Genomic DNA, 17,389 nt, shown 5'->3' on the forward strand with positions numbered 1-17,389 from the left:
ATATGCTAGCTGTATGCTGTCCATGTTAAGGTTTGTGATGAATTTGATTTATATTTTACTTACCTTTAACTTGATCCCTTTCACTAAGCTACCTAGCAACGCCTTAACGACCACCTAAAATAGATTAGGAGCACCATAGGTACCATCCACAAAACCCCATAAACTCAAAAACACTTACAATAATTTAGTTATTTTATGAGACTATTAACTGCGTTTCAGCTGCTCTTCTCTAAAGAAGGATCCTCACAAATGGCAGGCTGAAAGTTAAACAAGCCAACATGCAGGGGTTTACGACATCACGGGTTTACAACCAGTAACTCATTCTATCACAAATAAAAGACGACATCATTATTTATTTTTAGATAAGGAACTTTAATGAAGAGCAGTGATGGCCTGTGGATTGACACTGGTCCTCAGCTGCAGTGTAAATCCTCTATACTGAATCTGCAGTTGGATTATGACATTTTACACAAACTGTAGAAAACGCTAAGCTCAGTTTAAAACACAAGACCATGAAAAAGAATCAACAAGACTTCTTATTCTCTGAGGTTAACATTACATTTGATATCATTTTGCAAACGGAATAAAAATAAATTTACCTCACGTCTCTGACCAAGACTTCACTGTGGATTTGCCATCATGTGGAAACAGACCCGATTACTCTCTCAACAAGCGCAAACTATTGTAATTCATGTGTGTGTTTTCCGATTAAAATTACATTTTCGCTGGCGCTAGCTCTTCTGTGACTGTTATCTCGCAAAATCCACAAGAAAAAGGCGCGAAGTCTGAAGAGATTCGATTTTCTGGATTTTGTGTGACAGACAGGCGCGCGCAGGTGGGCGTGTCTACGTGATCAATTCAATAATTCAGTTCACTGTAATTATTAAGTTACAAATTATTAAGTTAAAAAAAAAAATCCATAATGTAAAAAATGAAATACCAAAACAGTAAAAAAAAAAATAAAACAATAATAATAATTATATATATATATATTAATATTTCAACAATAATGTTTCAACCTTTCAAGAACTCAGAGGTTGTCATAATCATTATTATTGTTATTATTATTATTATTATTAATGCCAGGGTAGAATAACAAATTATACATTCTTGAATAATGTAAAGGGAAAAAAAGTTTATTATTAAAAAAATATATATTATTTTTCAACATATTTCAACAAGGAACATTAATTACCGTGACGTCGAACAAAAGTTGAAGGCGTATTTCGGCTTGAACAACTGTGGCGCTGTCGATCTGTTAAGCATTGTTCAACGTTATCATGTTTAAACATGCGTTGTGAAAAGCGATATGCAAATAAAAATGACCCGACTTGAAAGTTCACTGTTGCTATTACTTGAGTTGTCCAGCAGAGGGAGTTAATGTTAACGTTTCTGACTCCATTAGTCCAACATCAAGGTTTGAGCTGCTTTATGGATCTATCAGTAGGTTTTGCACCTGTATGGGATAATAAAGCATCAGTTCCTGGCTGTAAAAACACCACCTGGTTTGAGGTTTGTGTAGCAATATCTGTTGAGCTCTCTCTCTCTCTCACACACATATTTAATCAAGTGGAAAACCCATATCCACGATAAAGAAGCTTTTGTGCAATGGAAAGATTCCATGGATGTTAAATGTTCTTCATGGAGCCACAGATGTAAAGAAAGAATCTTTATTTTTTAAAGAGTGTGAAGCTGAAGATGGTTATACACACTAATACACAACATGAAACTCTGTAATCGTTCTGTTTTATGAACTGCATTCATTTTTTTATTAAGGAGCATCATTACTGAACATGTCTGAAAGTGCATGAAGCTGCTGGCCTTTGATCAACTATAACTGTAGATTCAACATGTGAACTTTAGATTCATACGTTCAAATTAGAAGCTTTAGATTTAGAATAGAATTGGAATTGACGCTTTATTATCAGGGTGTGAATTACGGGGGGTTTGGAAGCACATTCTGATGAGTTATTTCCCTGTTTAGCAGCTTCTCTTCCACGCTTTAACCGCAGGTAGCACAGGTTCTCAGACGGCGTGTTCATTCCTGCCCACATTCCTGCGCCGTACTGTGGAAATTTCCAGGAAGATGTGGTCACTGCTTATCGTCTCTTCAACAGCTGTTTCAGTGGTTCAGCTGCTTCTATAACATCTGCTCACGGCATCACGACTGACTGGCAGAAAGTATCCGGACGCCCCTCGAGTCATTTGAGTAAAACCGAGCAAGAGCAAAATTTGTCAGCTGAGCAGAAATAATAAACATAATAACAAAACAGGCTTCATCAGGTCAATGTTCCAGTGTGCTTGTGATATTGAGGTTTGGTCACTCGTGGCCTTTTGTGAAATATTATGTGAATGGTACCTATTCTTTTTTACTAATATCATTTTTAAAATATAATATATGCAGAGCAATCAAATAAGTCCAGTTAAATTACATGCAGTACATATAAAACCTGAAGATCATTCACTTGTACTCCAATCACTGGCTTTGCTTCTTTTTGATTGTCTTTGTGATACTAACAATCTTTTAGTTTGGATGTTATAGCTGTAATGAACGTGTTTTCGGCGATGATCGAACCCTAAACTCGACATCACATTCCTGCAGCGGGTCCAGACAGGAGGGCCGTGTGTCAGCGCTGCTCCTCAAAACATGGAGCATCAGTGTTCATTAGTGCAGTGTTTGTGCTGCACAAAATCACAGAGATCCAGAGAATTACCTGCCTCAATCATGTGCTGTTATCATATTCTCAAGCAACTCAAATTCACCCTCGACACGTGATTTCCATCTGTGTGTTAAAACAGTTGCTGTCAGACGCCACTGCCTGAGCCAAAAGCTTTCAGATAGTCATTTTGAAAAAAAAAAAAGTCCAGATGTGAATGCATTTATGTTTGAGAAGCGTTTTAGGATCTCTGATGGGTGGGGCATGTCTGTTAGGGGCGGGGCAGAAGTAGTAGGTCATCCGGGTGCTTTTTCACCAACTGTTCTTCAAATACTATGTATTTGGACATGCTACTCTGTTGGCGTACTGTTTTTCACATACTATATAGTAGGGAAGTATTCGATTTTGAGCGGGGCTTGTGTTCTGGATCCTCCACCTCCAGGTCCACTACCTCTGATGGGCGGGGCTGTGCCTGTAAGGGGGCGGGGCTTGTCTGAACGCGAGCACCTGAGACAGGTATCAGTGCTCAGTCCACGGCAGCTCTTCTCAGCGCTTCCTTCTTCCTCTTTCTGTAACGGATGAGAGTTTTTCTTCTCTGTCTGACGGTAATCAGCAGATGTTTATCAACTCCAGCTTCATAAAGTGCCTTTCTATTTATCTATTTGACATTTGTGCTTGTTTTATTTTGGCAGGTAGTTTGACTTTGGACCCATCAGTCGAAAGGTGAGGAAAAATCTTCATCGTCACTCTTGACAGTGTTATTTTACCAATATCATTGAGATTTTTTCATATTTTATTTCAGTCAACATTTGTTTCACTGTCAACCCTGACCCTTTGTGAGTGTTTATTTCGCTTTAGAAACATTTATCCTGAGTAAGTGAGTTCAATCTGGAGACGTCCACATCAGACAAAATGATTGATGAATTAAACAAATAATGTTTCTTTTTAAATAAGAAATGCAGTTTTCTAGGGTTTGGGCGTTTGTAGAGAATGACTGAAGATGGTGTGTGTGTCTAGTCGAGTCATTTTTATTTATATGGCATTTTATACAATACAGGTTGTTTTACAGTTATAACAGGAAAATGATGCATTTCAATTCAATTCAATTCACATTTATTTGTATAGCGCTTTTCACGATACATATTGTTTCAAAGCAGCTTTACAGAGAATGCATATCAACATTACAATTTGGAGACTGCAGTTAGCTAATAATGTAATAATTTAGGCGATTAACATACAATCACTGTTAGCAATTTAATTGGAGGTAGAAGCAAAGAGCTCCTGGAAAAATGAATTACATATTAACAATAATTAGGATTTATAGAATGTGAATGTGCGTGTTGATCCAGATGTTGCATCTTCTGAAGTCATCGCAGGAGTTGGCGCCGTCTCTTCCAAAGTTTTAGTCATCTGAGGTCTTCTTAAGAGGCTGGATCCAAACTGAAACTGATGTACTCTCTAGTCACCTCGGGACGGGCGTCCCGAGGTAAAACAGAAAAGCAAATGGAGAATAATTAGCATAGCTGCTGTTCATAACATTAAGCAAAGATAGTCATGTGCAATTGATCTGATATGAGATGGATTATGTGAATGCTTGGCTGAAGAGATGTCTTTAATCTAGATTTAAACTGGGTGAGCGAGTCTGAGCCCCGAACATTATCAGGAAGGCTATTCCAGAGTTTAGGAGCCAAATGTGAAAACGCTCTCCCTCCTTTAGAGGACTTAGCTATCCTAGGTACAACCAGAAGTCCAGAGTTTTGTGATCTTAAAGAGCGTGAAGGATTGTAGGGCGATAAAAGATCGGTTAAGTACACAGGAGCTAAACCATTTAGAGCCTTATAGGTCATTAGCAGTACTTTATAATCGATACGGAACTTAATAGGTAACCAGTGAAGAGATGATAAAATTGGTGTTATATGATCATATTTTCTTGACCTGGTAAGAACTCTAGCAGCTGCATTTTGTACCAATTGTAGCTTGTTTATTGAGGAAGCAGGACAACCAGCTAGTAATGCATTACAGTAATCTAGTCTAGACGTCATGAAAGCATGAACTAACTTTTCTGCATCAGAAACAGATAACATATTCCGTATCTTAGCAATGTTTCTGAGGTGGAAGAAGGCTGTTTTTGTTTCGGCTGTTGTTCAGCTGAACTCAGTTCAGTGTTGATTCAGTTCCGTTGTAAAGATCATCAATTATTAAATTAGTTCATTTCATCTATACAGCAGTTCTGCAGAAAACAGTGATGTCATCGTCCAGCTCAGTTCAGTTCTCATACAATAGTGTCAGTACAATCAGATCAATAATATTGTTGAATATTAAGAGTCCCAGACTAAACAAGCCAGAGGCGACAGCAGCAAGAACCCAAACTCCACCAGGTGACAGAATAGAGGGAAAAAATCCTTTGGAGAAACCAGACCCAGTCACTCAGTTCTCCTCTGGCCAACAAACAAACACGGCGTGTTTATGATTCAGGCTACATCACATGTCAGAATTCAGATCAGGATCAGAAGCATTCAAATATTCATCCAGTTCCTTTTGCTTGAAGATTGGATTCATCACACCGGTATGTAGCCGAAGCTGGTCATAGGGTCTGTGTGGAGGACCTGTCTGGTTCTTGTGGTCTTTTCTCTGTCTCTGTCTCTGTGTGTGTGTGTGTGTGTGTGTGTGTGTGTGTGTGAGTGTGAGTGTCTGCAGCTGCCACACGTCGAGTCTTGCACAGGAGACTCCTCTGATCTCACATACACAGTTCAGAAGAACTCAGCTCTTACATTTGATTCATTCAGTCATTATTCACTTCCACTCTTTGTGTTTCTACATAGATCACTGGAGCTCCTCTTGCCAGATCCATCCATGCATTGTGCCCTTCATTCCACCGGAGTCTGTCGGGACGGATCAGATTTCAGTGGAATGAAGAACACGACACATGGCGAAAAGCATCTGGGAACCGTCCTGAAATAGCGTGTCTGTGGACAAGACCACGTTCTGACCGATGCTGTTGCCCTGTAGTCTCAGCTGATGTTATTCAACAGTGTTATGATGTTCAGAAACCGTCATTGTGAAAATGCAAAATCTGGATTACAAATAAAATGATTTGGAAACAAGTCTGACAAAGATATTCATTAGAAATGGTCAGTTTGATATGTTTTCTGTGACACAAGCGCCACCTGCTGACAGATTCCTGCACATTCAAGTACATTCACAGCACAGAAACAGGACAATCTGTTCTCATCAAATGTCTGTCTGTCTATCTATCTATCTATCTATCTATCTATCTATCATTCTTATTATTTTCTCTGTCCGTGAAGACTATAACCTTTCATGGCTTTTTTAACATTTTATAAAAAACATTCAAACAAGGCTTTATCAAGTCAATATTCAGTTTCTCTTCTCTCAAACTTGACTTTTGTAGTTAAAAACTATTCAGTAACCGAACCTAACAATGCACAACTGCAATGTCCCAACATTATTAAAGTCCGCTGACACATATCGAGCCCTTTAGACGTTACGTCCATCATGTTTTGTGGTTTATCTCTCTATGACTGTCCATCGCATCAGACATTTACCACAGTAAACATCAGTCACGGGGCTGAGCAGCGTCCGAGGGCGTCTTTGGCTCTTTGGCTCACTTTCTTGTTTGAGACGATGATCACGAGGGGACTGACGGCGGCGTACAGCGAGGAGAAGAAGATCCTGAGGTCTGAGATGAGCGAGGAGCCCAGCGTCTGAGGCACCGTCAGTGTGTAAACCCACAGCCCGTTGTCCACCCCGTAAAACAGCACGTACAGCGTGACTAAAGTGACGACAGTGACGGCTGCGCGCCGCTCCGCAGACAGGCCCTGCCTCGCCCCGCCGCTCCGCAGAGCCTCCGCCCGCCGGCTGTGGCGGTACAGGAACACCAGGAGGACCAGGCTGGCCGTCGCCATCAGTGCCATGGGCACCACGTCTCTCCCCACCTGGGCCGCGCCGTTGGCGTCCCGCGACAGCCTGGACGGGAAGCTCAGGAAACAGAACTCGACGTTGATGGCGTTCTGTGTAAGTTTGGAGTCGTTGCGGGCCCCTACGGCGAACAGCAGCGGGGCCACGCTCATAGAGGTGTTGATCAGCCATAACGCCAGGAAAATGACTCCCAGGTACTGGCCGACCAGAGCACGGATGCCGGCCCACCGCGAGCCCGGCGGAGCCACGCTCAGGCACTGATACGCGCTCAGCACGAACGTCAGCCAGATGGACAGAGACCTGGACGTGCGGTAGATGAAGATGACCGCCTTGCAGCCGGTGTCGTCGAACACGTTGTAGATGCCGAAGGTGGCCAGGACCTCCAGCAGGCAGCGCACGGCCACCACCGCGAGGTTAGCGGACGCCAGGTGCAGCACGATGGCGTCGGCGGGCGAGAGATGCCCGTCGTGATACGCCAGCGAGAGGAAGGCACAGATGACGACGGCGTTGCCTGGGACGCCCGTCACGGCGAGAGACAGGAAGAGCAGTCCACGCGTCAAAGCGTCCGGGTTCATCTCAACACTGTGAGTGATGAATCAGCGAAAACTCCTCTCTTCTAACGAACGCTTCAGACAGCTGTAGGTAGAAAGATCCCCACTGCATCTCATGCCACCTCCGTTTTATAGTTTGGTTGGAGCTGTGGGGACGTTCATGTACGGGACGGTCCAGTGACTTCAGACCTGAGCTCAATTATGTCAATGATGTGCAGCTGAGTGATCCTGTCACAGACGCAGTGAAACACATAATTCAACACTCTCCTGTGAAAATATTCCAGCGAGTGTCAGATTGTGCTGAAGTTCCAGCTCACAAAAACGCTTTAAAATGTTCTCATTAAGTTTTGAAAACATTATTTCTGAAAGTTCTCTGAACATTCCAGTTTTTTAATTGTTTTAAAAATGTTTAAACTTGGTTATATGAACATTAAGGGAACATTCCATTTTTTCATCTTCTATCTATCTTTCAAACGTTATGGGAACGTTAGTTTTGGATATTCTCTGAACGTTCTGAAACAAGTAGTAACATTTAAAAACTGTTAGACGAACATCCAACTAAAACATTTTAGAAAAGAAACGCTCCATGATGTACACCGATCAGGAATAACATGAGCACTGACAGGTGAATAACACTGATTCTCTCTTCATCACGGCACCTGTTAGTGGGTGGATATATTAGGCAGCAAGTGAACATTTTGTCCTCAAAGTCGATGTGTTAGAAGCAGGAAAAATGGGCAAGTGTAAGGATTTGAGTGAGTTTGACAAGGACCAAATTGTGATGGCTAGACGACTGGGTCAGAACATCTCCAAAACTGCAGCTCTTGTGGGGTGTTCCCGGTCTGCAGTGGTCAGTATCTATCAAAAGTGCTCCAAGGAAGGAACAGTGGTGACCGGCGACAGGGCCATGGGCGGCCAAGACTCATTGATGCACTATGGGAAGAAGGCGAGCAGGCGGAGGCAGTGTGATGCTTTGGGCAATGTTCTGCTGGGAAACCTTGGGTCCTGCCATCCATGTGGATGTTACTTTGACACGTACCACCTACCTAAGCATTGTTGAGACCATGTACACCCTTTCATGGAAACGGTATTCCCTAGTGGCTGTGGCCTCTTTCAGCAGGATAATGCTCCTGCCACAAAGAAAAAATGGTCCAGGAATGGTTTGAGGAGCACAACAACGAGTTTGAGGTGTTGACTTGGCCTCCAAATTCCCCAGATCTCAATCCAATGGAGCATCTGTGGGATGTGCTGAACAAACAAGTCCGATCCATGGAGGCTCCACCTCGCAACTTACAGGATTTAAAGGATCTGCTGCTAACATCTTGGTGCAGATACCACAGCACACCTTCAGGGGTCTAGAGGAGTCCATGCCTCGACGGGTCAGGGCTGTTTTGGCACCAACACAATATTAGGAATGTGGTCATAATGTTATGCCTGATCGGTGTATAAATAATGTTTTTGTGCTAACAAACATTATTAAAGACCAGATAATTTTGAACGAATGTTCTATTACCGTTACTGGAAGAACGTTTGTTCGTAACTTTGAGAGAACCTTGCCAGAACGTTCCCTTCATTCTACAGCAAATGTAAAACAATAGAAAATTCAAAGAAAGTTGCTCATCAGATCAATGAATTAAAAGGCCTGTTTAACGATCAGAGCGTTTAAACACGACTTTCATTCTGGATTTCATCAAATCTGCATAATGTTCCTGCTGTAACTATTCTTACCCTTTTTTTCTGTGCTTTGTCTATGTTCTTTACTTTCTTTAAGTTTGTTTATTTTTGTTGCTGTTGCCTTGTTTATACTCCTTGCTTTATATATCATGTTAAAAACTTAAGATGTGTCTCGCTGTCTCTCATCTCTGCTCTTGTCTTTCTTTCTCTGAACAATTTTGAGACTTTGTATTGCAGCATTTCTCGTGTTCTGTATGTCATTCTGGTTAAAAGTCCAGTCAGCTTTATTTCTATAGCGCTTTATTTAATACAGGTTGTTTCAAAGCAACTTCACAGTAATAATAAACAGGAAAATAAAAGAATCAGTGAAGTAAACAGAATTCAATTCAGCTGTGAAGCCGCTCCAAAAACACAATAGAATCATTATTCAGATCACTTCACTTCAGGTTTTGTTCTCATCTGATAGTGTCAGTGCAGTCAGATCGATAATATTACTGAATATTACATGTCACCATAAGCAAACCAAAGACGACAGCATCTGTTAAATGCAAATAAAAGCAATTTTCTGAACTTATATCAAAACAGCACTGATCTGCGATGGGTTTGCAGTGGTAAATCCTCAGGGTGACACAGGTCTAATGTTAAACAGATTTACAGTGTGTTCAGCTGCGTTCAAGCGCAAACACGGCTCTCATCTGTCGGCCGAGGGAATCGTGGGCCCCTGATGGAAGAAAACAGACCAGCCCAGACCTGCACGTCTCACACCTCCTCATTACACAGCCCTAACGAGCTTAATGTTGTCTAATTATCTCACGAGGACACACAATTACACCACATTTCACAACAGCTGCTCTCCAGAACAAACAAGATACATTTTATTTGTCACAAATAGGGTTGATTAAATATGGAAATAGATTGACCACTGTTACCTGCTTAATCGTTAACGAAATGAGAAACAAGTGAATGAAGTACAAAATACACGAGAACGAAATTAAAAATAAACAAGGATAAGATTCAGTGTTTTCTACATTTGTGAAACATTTCAGCAAAACGAAAAATAATGATAATGATTAACTTTTGCAGTTTAACATATTAAAAATACATTTATCGCAATCTTTTTAAATTAATTTGTTCTTAGTTTATTACTGTTTACTTGTCTTTAAAAATGTTTGAACTTTACATTAGTTAGGCAAAACGTGACGTTTCACTGGTATGTAAAATGTTGGTGTCACAATAACCTTATTTATTAAAATACAAGGTTAAATGTGTCAAAAAAAACGAAAACATTAGCTAAATGTGACATGAATTAAAATGGGTTCATGTGAAGATTAAGTTCATTTGAATGAAAAGTTATTTGTGAATTGTTTTCTCAGATCTTCACTGACAGAAGCGAGAGCTCTGAATCATCTTCTGGTCTTGCAGTAATTAGGACGCGCCTCAGCTGGACATTTTTTCTCTTTTGCGTCTTCTTGTGGGTTTCCAGCTTTGTGGCGCTCCCGTGGGTGCAGCGGAGGCTTTATATTCAGACGCGATGGGTCACGGACCTCAGAAAGCCGGCGTTCACACAGTCGCCCTGCTGCGTCTCTGAATCTCTGAAGCAGCTCTATGGACCTCTGCGTCACCATCAAAGGGGTCTCGTTCCTCCTGCAGGCAGGCCTGGGGATCCTGGCCAACGCGCTGGTCCTGCTGGCCTACGCCCACATCCTGCTGACCGAGGCGCAGCTGCAGCCCGTGGACGCCATCCTGTGCCACCTGGCCTTCGCCGACCTGCTGCTGCTGCTGACGCGCGGCGTCCCGCAGACCATGACCGTCTTCGGCATGAAGAACCTGCTGGACGACGCCGGCTGCAAGGTGGTCATCTACACGTACCGCATCGCCCGCGCGCTGTCCGTCTGCATCACCTGCATGCTGAGCGTCTTCCAGGCGGTGACCGTCGCACCTGCGGCCGGGCCGCTCCTGTCCCGCTTGAAGGCCCGGCTCCCGCAGCTGCTCGTCCCCACCTTCGCCGTGCTGTGGTTCATCAACATGGCTGTCTGCATCGCTGCGCCGTTCTTCTCCGTGGCCCCTCGCAACGGCACCGTCCCCCCGTTCACGCTCAACCTGGGCTTCTGCCACGTGGACTTCCGCGATAACCTGTCCTACGTGATTAACGGGGTGGCCGTGTCGGTGCGCGACTTCGCGTTCGTGGGTGTGATGCTGGGCTCCAGCGGGTACATCCTCGTCCTGCTTCACCGCCACAGCAGGAAGGTGCGGGGCATCCGCCGCTCGCAGGGTGCCTCTATGGAAACACGGGCGGCCAAGACTGTGGTGATGCTGGTGGTTCTGTACACGGTGTTTTTCGGCATTGATAACGTCATCTGGATCTACATGCTGACGGTGGCGCAGGTGCCGCCCGTGGTGGCCGACATGAGGGTGTTTTTCTCCTCGTGCTACGCCTCTCTCAGTCCGTTCCTCATCATCTCCTCTAATAAGAAGGTCAAAGCGAGGATGGTGTGTGCGACCTCGGACCAGGAGCGGCAAGCAGAGGACAACAAGCAGTCGAATGTCAAAAGCTGAGCTCCAAGTCTTAGTGATGCTAATAGTGCCGCAGACGTGGCTTACAAACTCTGTAGTATACTGTCTGTGTTTGAATGTGAAAACTTGATGCACTTAATAAATGAAATGTTGGAAACTGAACTGTGGGGACTCTTATTTTGACGCATCTGTTGAGGACTCGTAGTTTGACGGGTTGTTAGTTCAGTCGCCATCTTGTCTGGTTGTGTCTGGCTTCAGGCGCGCGCACTGAACCGACCCGGAAAACTCGAGCCGAGTTAAACTGACGGTGAGACCGAGTTTAATTAAAATTTCCCCCTTGTTCAGGCTTTAAAAAGATCAGCGACTCTTATTAAACTTCACTTGCCCGAGAGAGTCAGTCGGGTCTTTAATGTTCGATGATTTGAATGACTTTACTGAGAAGAGTCGCTCACTTCCGCTTGTGTAGCTGTTAGCTTCGCATCGACACATTGAAAATAAATACAAACTTTTAAAAAAAAAACGCGTTTATGTAAATGAGAAATGAATAATCAGATATTTCAGCCTTGCGCTGTAAGCATCTGCATTTATACCTGAAAAGAGTAAGAAGCGCTCAAAACTGATCGAATAGCAGCATATAAACACATCTAAAAACAACTGCGTGATGATCATTCATTTACATATGAAACTCTTATTGAATTAACAGTGCTTTTTATTAACTATTTTCATTCATTTTTAATTTTTCTATGACAGTAGTTTTAATGTTTCAGCATTTAATGGGTGAATCTCATGAAAACAAATGAGCAGCAGCGCGTTTCATTTACATTGAAAATAATATTTCACATAATGAAAATGAGCCTTTAATTTGCACGCCATTTTTGTGCGTGAATATTTATTTGAATGTCATTTCTGTAAGTCACTTCTACTGTATTATACATGAAAGTACTACATTATACATACATCATAAACTCAATTTTCTATTGTTCTTTTTGTATATTTGATAAGGAAATGTGATTAATTGTCATGAAAATAAAAGCCAAGATGCAGAAATAGGAATTCTCCTAAAATAAGTCTGCATTCTTTTTGAAGAATATAATTTATAATTATATTGTTCACATATATATATATATATATATTATATATGTGCGTATCGTTAATATGAAATATAATAAAAGGCTTTTCTGTAGCTTAAACAGTAGATTATGGCATTAGCAACACCAAGGTCGTGGGTTTTATTTCCCAGGAAAAGCATGAACTGATAATATTAATATGTGCTCCTTTAATGCTCTCCGCCAAATGCATAAATCGTCTGCTTGGAACTATAAGGTTCTATCTGACATTTTTGTGAAAATTGAGTTATTCATATACTCTTATTCTGTGACAACTTATTTACATTTTTTAAGTTGTGTACATCAGAAAACAGAAAGGTTCTAGATCTACAAAGGAGTGTGGAATGCAAACACGTTTGGAAGTATGGAAGCTCAATATCTCAAAACTGCTCAGAATGCAGATCGATCCTTATAATTCCAACGAGGCGAAATGTAAATTTCTTATTTCCCTCTTTTGACTTAGTGATGAAATATAATGATGATGGATTCCTGAGTGTTATGAACATGTCCCGTCGCTCTCCGGAGGTTTGAGGCGCAGGTGAATAACGCTGTCCCACTCTTCCGTGTTTTCAGAGATGGCGGCCATCCGTAAGAAGCTGGTGATCGTCGGGGACGGCGCGTGCGGGAAGACCTGCCTCCTCATCGTCTTCAGCAAAGACCAGTTTCCCGAGGTTTACGTGCCCACCGTCTTTGAGAACTACGTGGCCGACATCGAGGTGGACAGCAAGCAGGTAAGGAGCGCAGGTGTTGGTGTCATGTGACGCGTGTCAGTGGCGTGTGGCGTGAGCGTGTGGTTCTTTCAGGTGGAGCTGGCGCTGTGGGATACGGCGGGGCAGGAGGATTACGATCGGCTGCGGCCGCTGTCCTACCCCGACACGGACGTCATCCTCATGTGCTTCTCCATCGACAGCCCCGACAGCCTGGGTGAGTCTCGCCGCACGAGCCACGCGTACATCTCAGTGCTGCGGCTTCATGTCAACTTTGACCTTTCTGGCCCTCAGAGAACATTCCTGAGAAATGGACTCCCGAGGTCAAGCATTTCTGCCCCAACGTTCCCATAATCCTGGTGGGCAACAAGAAGGACCTGCGGAACGACGAACACACGCGCCGCGAGCTCTTCAAGATGAAGCAGGTGTGTTTCTCAGTCAACTGTGTCTGTTACAACCTTGTTTTTGGGCTCTACTAGAACAGGTTGATTATTTTCCTCATATTCTCCATTGTTCAGCTCCTCTCTTCCCAGTCTGTCAGTAACGCTCTGTTTAGTTCCTGTCTCTATGAAGCCCCTCCTTCTGAAAAGCACAATGTGCTCTGATTGGTCGACTGGAGCAGTGTGTTGTGATTGGTGTTTGGGAAATGTCCGGCCCCTTACCATAACCGCCAGTTTCAACACACTACTAACTAACTCAACCAGGCCCCGCCCCTTTATTCTGCGTATTATTATTTAAATGAGGAACATTGTGAAGAAAACTCAAGATGGAGGCGTTTCAGAGATCAGTGGCCTGTTGCATGAAGCTAGTTGAACAAACTCTGAGTTTCAGAGTAGGTTTGGAGTTGACAAATCCAGATAAATCCAACCTGGTTTAGATCAGAATCAACGGTTGCACAACGCTCGGTATAAACTTTCTCTGTCAACTCAGGTTTAATCCAGAGTTTGCAAAGCGCGTGCACCTGAAAGTGTGACACGTGTGGCAAACAGCCAATCACACGGAACAAGGAGAACGTCAGTTTGATTCACTTCTCGCGAGAGAGCCGCGCAATTCATGTCTCTTCCGAAGATTAAGAGATCGTTATGAAAAATATGAAATTAAACGCATTTACAAAGCAGGAATAAACACTGATGCTGTGAAAGTTTGAGAAGGCAGCTGAAAGAAAATATCTGACTATATCAATGCATGTCAATCAAACAAACAGACCAAATAATTAACATAGTTTAACAAAGAGCTCAAAAGAATACATGTAAGCTTAATCTGTTTAAAAGCTTTATATATTATGCATGTATTATATTTATTTTAATTTAAAAGTTTAATATTGTCAATTAATATAATAGGCCTAATTATATGAATATGTCATGAATTATTCATAATTTTAATTTATTTAATATAAATATAATGAATAATTAACAGCAAATGTTGAGCAATTTTGTCTCTAAAATGTTTTCACTATAAACTGATTTAATTTGGAGCGAGAGATACAGGGGGAGTGGCTTTATTGCATCAGATACACTTTACTCACAGCTGATTGGTCGAGTTTGGGTTTGTGATCTCTAACCCAGAATAAATCTGCTCCGGAGCAGGTTAGCCGTGAAGCATAAGTTACCATAGCAATGAACCCCGCTAAAAACCAATCCACCTTCATAAGCCCGAAAAACAACAGTTTGCTCAAACTAATCTTGAACTTACCTGGGTAGAAACTGAAACCGGCTTTGTGCAACAGAAACACTGACACTGATATAGAGAAGAACTCCTGCTGGAGGGACTTTCAGGGTTCGTACAGATACTGTAAAATGAAATTCAAGGACTTTTCAAGCTGTACTTTTTTTGATTTTCAAGAACTACAATCAGAGAACTCGAACAATATCTTTATCTTTTAAATTCTAAAAAACAGATATATAAAAATATACTAATAAAACAAAATGGTGCAAATAAAGTGCAGCACATGCAGTGACATTAACAACATTAACAGAGACGAGCAAATAGAAACATAAACTTCTTACAAAATTATTATTTAAAAAACATGTAATAACAGAAGAAAACAGGCTTAAATGTGAAGTATTTTAATGTAACTAATTTCAAAGTAATTATATTGCAACTTAATGACTCGTTTGCACTTAAAATATTGTTTCTTTTTTAAAGATTTGTTTTTTTTAGTTGAGTCAATGACATGACGTGCCTATATTTGTGTTCAAGTGCATCATTTCCATCATTTCCATATATCACTTTATAAAACCTATTTATAGAAAATGTGGATGCACATGAATGAATGAAGCTGTATTTGGCTTTCGTTCAGGCAGTATAGGCTGTCTCTAATGTCACGGCCTTATGTGCGCTTTAACACATCCTCTGTGACGGCCGAGAAACCGCGCCGTGAAATGGGCTGATGAGTGCATTGGGCTAAAAAAGTGCTCAAATGTTGGAGTTCGTTAGAGCAGTTCGTCTGTCATTCTAATGTTTCGTTTGTCTTGTTCTGTTCTTCATGTCTGTGGCTCTAGCGCTGTCAGGACTGAATGAAGAACATGAGCATTTCTCTGCCACCCGGAAGGATGCGTTAAATCCAGCAAAGTGGTTTAATAATAATGGGGTTTTGATCTTGTGAAATAAGAAATTTTAGTAGCCTACATTTCACTGTTCCAATCATTTTTATATGGGACAATATAAATATACTGCCGTAATTATGACGCCACAGAGTTAAATTCACTAAAGTGGACATAAGGCCTTGAAATATGACGCACTGCCCTAACGAAAGACCAGTTCTGAGCAAATAGATCTTTATTAATTCATGCGCATCCATACTCACGTTTTCTTCAAAGTAAAATGGAAATATAAATATGGAAACATTAATAAACTGTATAGCCTACACACAGTTATTTTATTATTGAATTATTTATTCATAAAATCATTATAGCCATCATGTTTGTTTGTTTTTTTTTTGTTTGTTTTTTTATTCGTCATGTACGATAGATTCTGACAATTGAAACAAAAATCAGGCTTGTGTGTTTATGACATCAATTACTGCTTTATTTGTTCAATAACAGAACTTAAAATGTTATGTTGTATTATACTTTTCAGATTTTTAGTATAGAGTACAGCAAAACTACAGAGCGGTCAACACACAAAACCTTCTGTTGAACAACACCCAACGATACGTTATTAAATTGAATATAAATTAATTTATTTAAGTTTTGTGCTCGCACTTTTTTCTGTTTTATTTGTTGCATCTGTTTCTGAATTGCTTTATTTACACCAAAATATTACACTATTCAGAAACAGGTGCAGTAATTTATAAATTTTATTTTATTTGTTTTCATCTTCAGAACACAAATTAAGATATTGTTGATGATAATCTGAGAGGTTTATGACTTGTCCGTAGACAGCAATATAATCAACACTTTCAAGGTCCAGAAAGGTACTAAAGACATCGTTAAAACAGTCATGTGACTGCAGAAGAGACGAGAATATTAATGTCTTTCAGTAATTCAGTAAGTACTGTTTTCAAGGGTTTTCCTGGACTGGATTTCAGAAAGTCCAATTCAAGCAGCTTGTACAAACCCTGAAATCTGCAGACCTTGTTCATGCTCAAACAGCAACATTACGCTCTATAGAGTGTTTTTGTCGCCTGTATAATAATGCATGTGCATCTATCCGTGCGAAAACATCCAAGCCGTGAGAAAGTATGATTCCCAGTGCAGACAGACGGTTGCTCAGTGTTTTTCTCATGGCTTTGGCATCTCTTTCCGTCCCGCAGGAGCCCGTCAAACCCGAGGAGGGCCGAGACATGGCCAACCGCATCTGTGCCTTCGGATACATGGAGTGCTCTGCCAAAACCAAGGACGGCGTGCGGGAGGTGTTTGAGATGGCCACCAGGGCGGCGCTGCAGGCCAGGAAGGGCAAGAAGAACAACAAATGCCTGCTGCTGTAAACGGACTGTGTTCATTTTATTCCTTTTAACTGAATCAGTTCATCTAGTGTTGAGAGTTTATGTCAGTATTTAACGCTTCGATTGAATTTGCCACATTCAGACTCGCCGTGAGCCGCAAACACACGAATATGCAACCGATCCGGACCAAGGTGCACTGCACACACTCGGACAGACTTGAAACTCATTCTTTTGTCTTTCACAATAAGCAGAATTTGGTATGTTTGTGTATTAAAGCCTTTATAAGACACTTTTGATGCTTTGTGTTTGTCATGCAGTGATTTACATCTACATTCATTCATTTAGTTTTTATCCA

General features: G+C 41.5%; 3 protein-coding genes and 2 long non-coding RNA genes across 5 annotated transcripts in view; 3 read left to right on the forward strand and 2 right to left on the reverse strand.

Moving 5' to 3' along the window:
* The window catches only part of LOC127521373 (uncharacterized), a 144,425-nt gene extending 143,403 nt beyond the window's left edge, over positions 1–1,022 (reverse strand). Inside the window, exon 1 of the long non-coding RNA XR_007932334.1 lies at positions 600–1,022. This is a non-coding gene — a long non-coding RNA (uncharacterized LOC127521373). The remainder of the gene's footprint in view (positions 1–599) is intronic.
* A 2,144-nt stretch (positions 1,023–3,166) lies between these two features.
* LOC127521377 (uncharacterized) lies at positions 3,167–5,761 on the forward strand. Its single transcript, XR_007932342.1, has 3 exons — positions 3,167–3,262; positions 3,350–3,380; positions 5,480–5,761. It is a non-coding gene; the product is annotated as an uncharacterized LOC127521377 (long non-coding RNA).
* Positions 5,762–6,238: 477 nt separating this feature from the next.
* Positions 6,239–7,171, reverse strand: LOC127520180 (olfactory receptor class A-like protein 1). Its single transcript, XM_051908079.1, has one exon. It carries the CDS (start codon positions 7,169–7,171, stop codon positions 6,239–6,241), a length of 933 nt encoding a protein of 310 aa, XP_051764039.1.
* A 2,658-nt stretch (positions 7,172–9,829) lies between these two features.
* Positions 9,830–11,417, forward strand: LOC127521353 (olfactory receptor class A-like protein 1). The gene has a single exon (XM_051910574.1). It carries the CDS (start codon positions 10,427–10,429, stop codon positions 11,375–11,377), a length of 951 nt encoding a protein of 316 aa, XP_051766534.1. The 5' UTR covers positions 9,830–10,426; the 3' UTR covers positions 11,378–11,417.
* Positions 11,418–11,503: 86 nt separating this feature from the next.
* LOC127521361 (rho-related GTP-binding protein RhoA-B-like) lies at positions 11,504–17,323 on the forward strand. The gene is made up of 5 exons (XM_051910583.1): positions 11,504–11,642; positions 13,015–13,172; positions 13,245–13,365; positions 13,443–13,573; positions 16,903–17,323. Exons 2-5 carry the CDS (start codon positions 13,017–13,019, stop codon positions 17,074–17,076), a joined length of 582 nt encoding a protein of 193 aa, XP_051766543.1. The 5' UTR covers positions 11,504–11,642; positions 13,015–13,016; the 3' UTR covers positions 17,077–17,323.
* The last annotated feature ends 66 nt before the right edge of the window (positions 17,324–17,389 follow it).

This window comes from Ctenopharyngodon idella, chromosome 10 (assembly GCF_019924925.1).
Source record: "Ctenopharyngodon idella isolate HZGC_01 chromosome 10, HZGC01, whole genome shotgun sequence".
Lineage (NCBI taxonomy): Eukaryota > Metazoa > Chordata > Actinopteri > Cypriniformes > Xenocyprididae > Ctenopharyngodon > Ctenopharyngodon idella.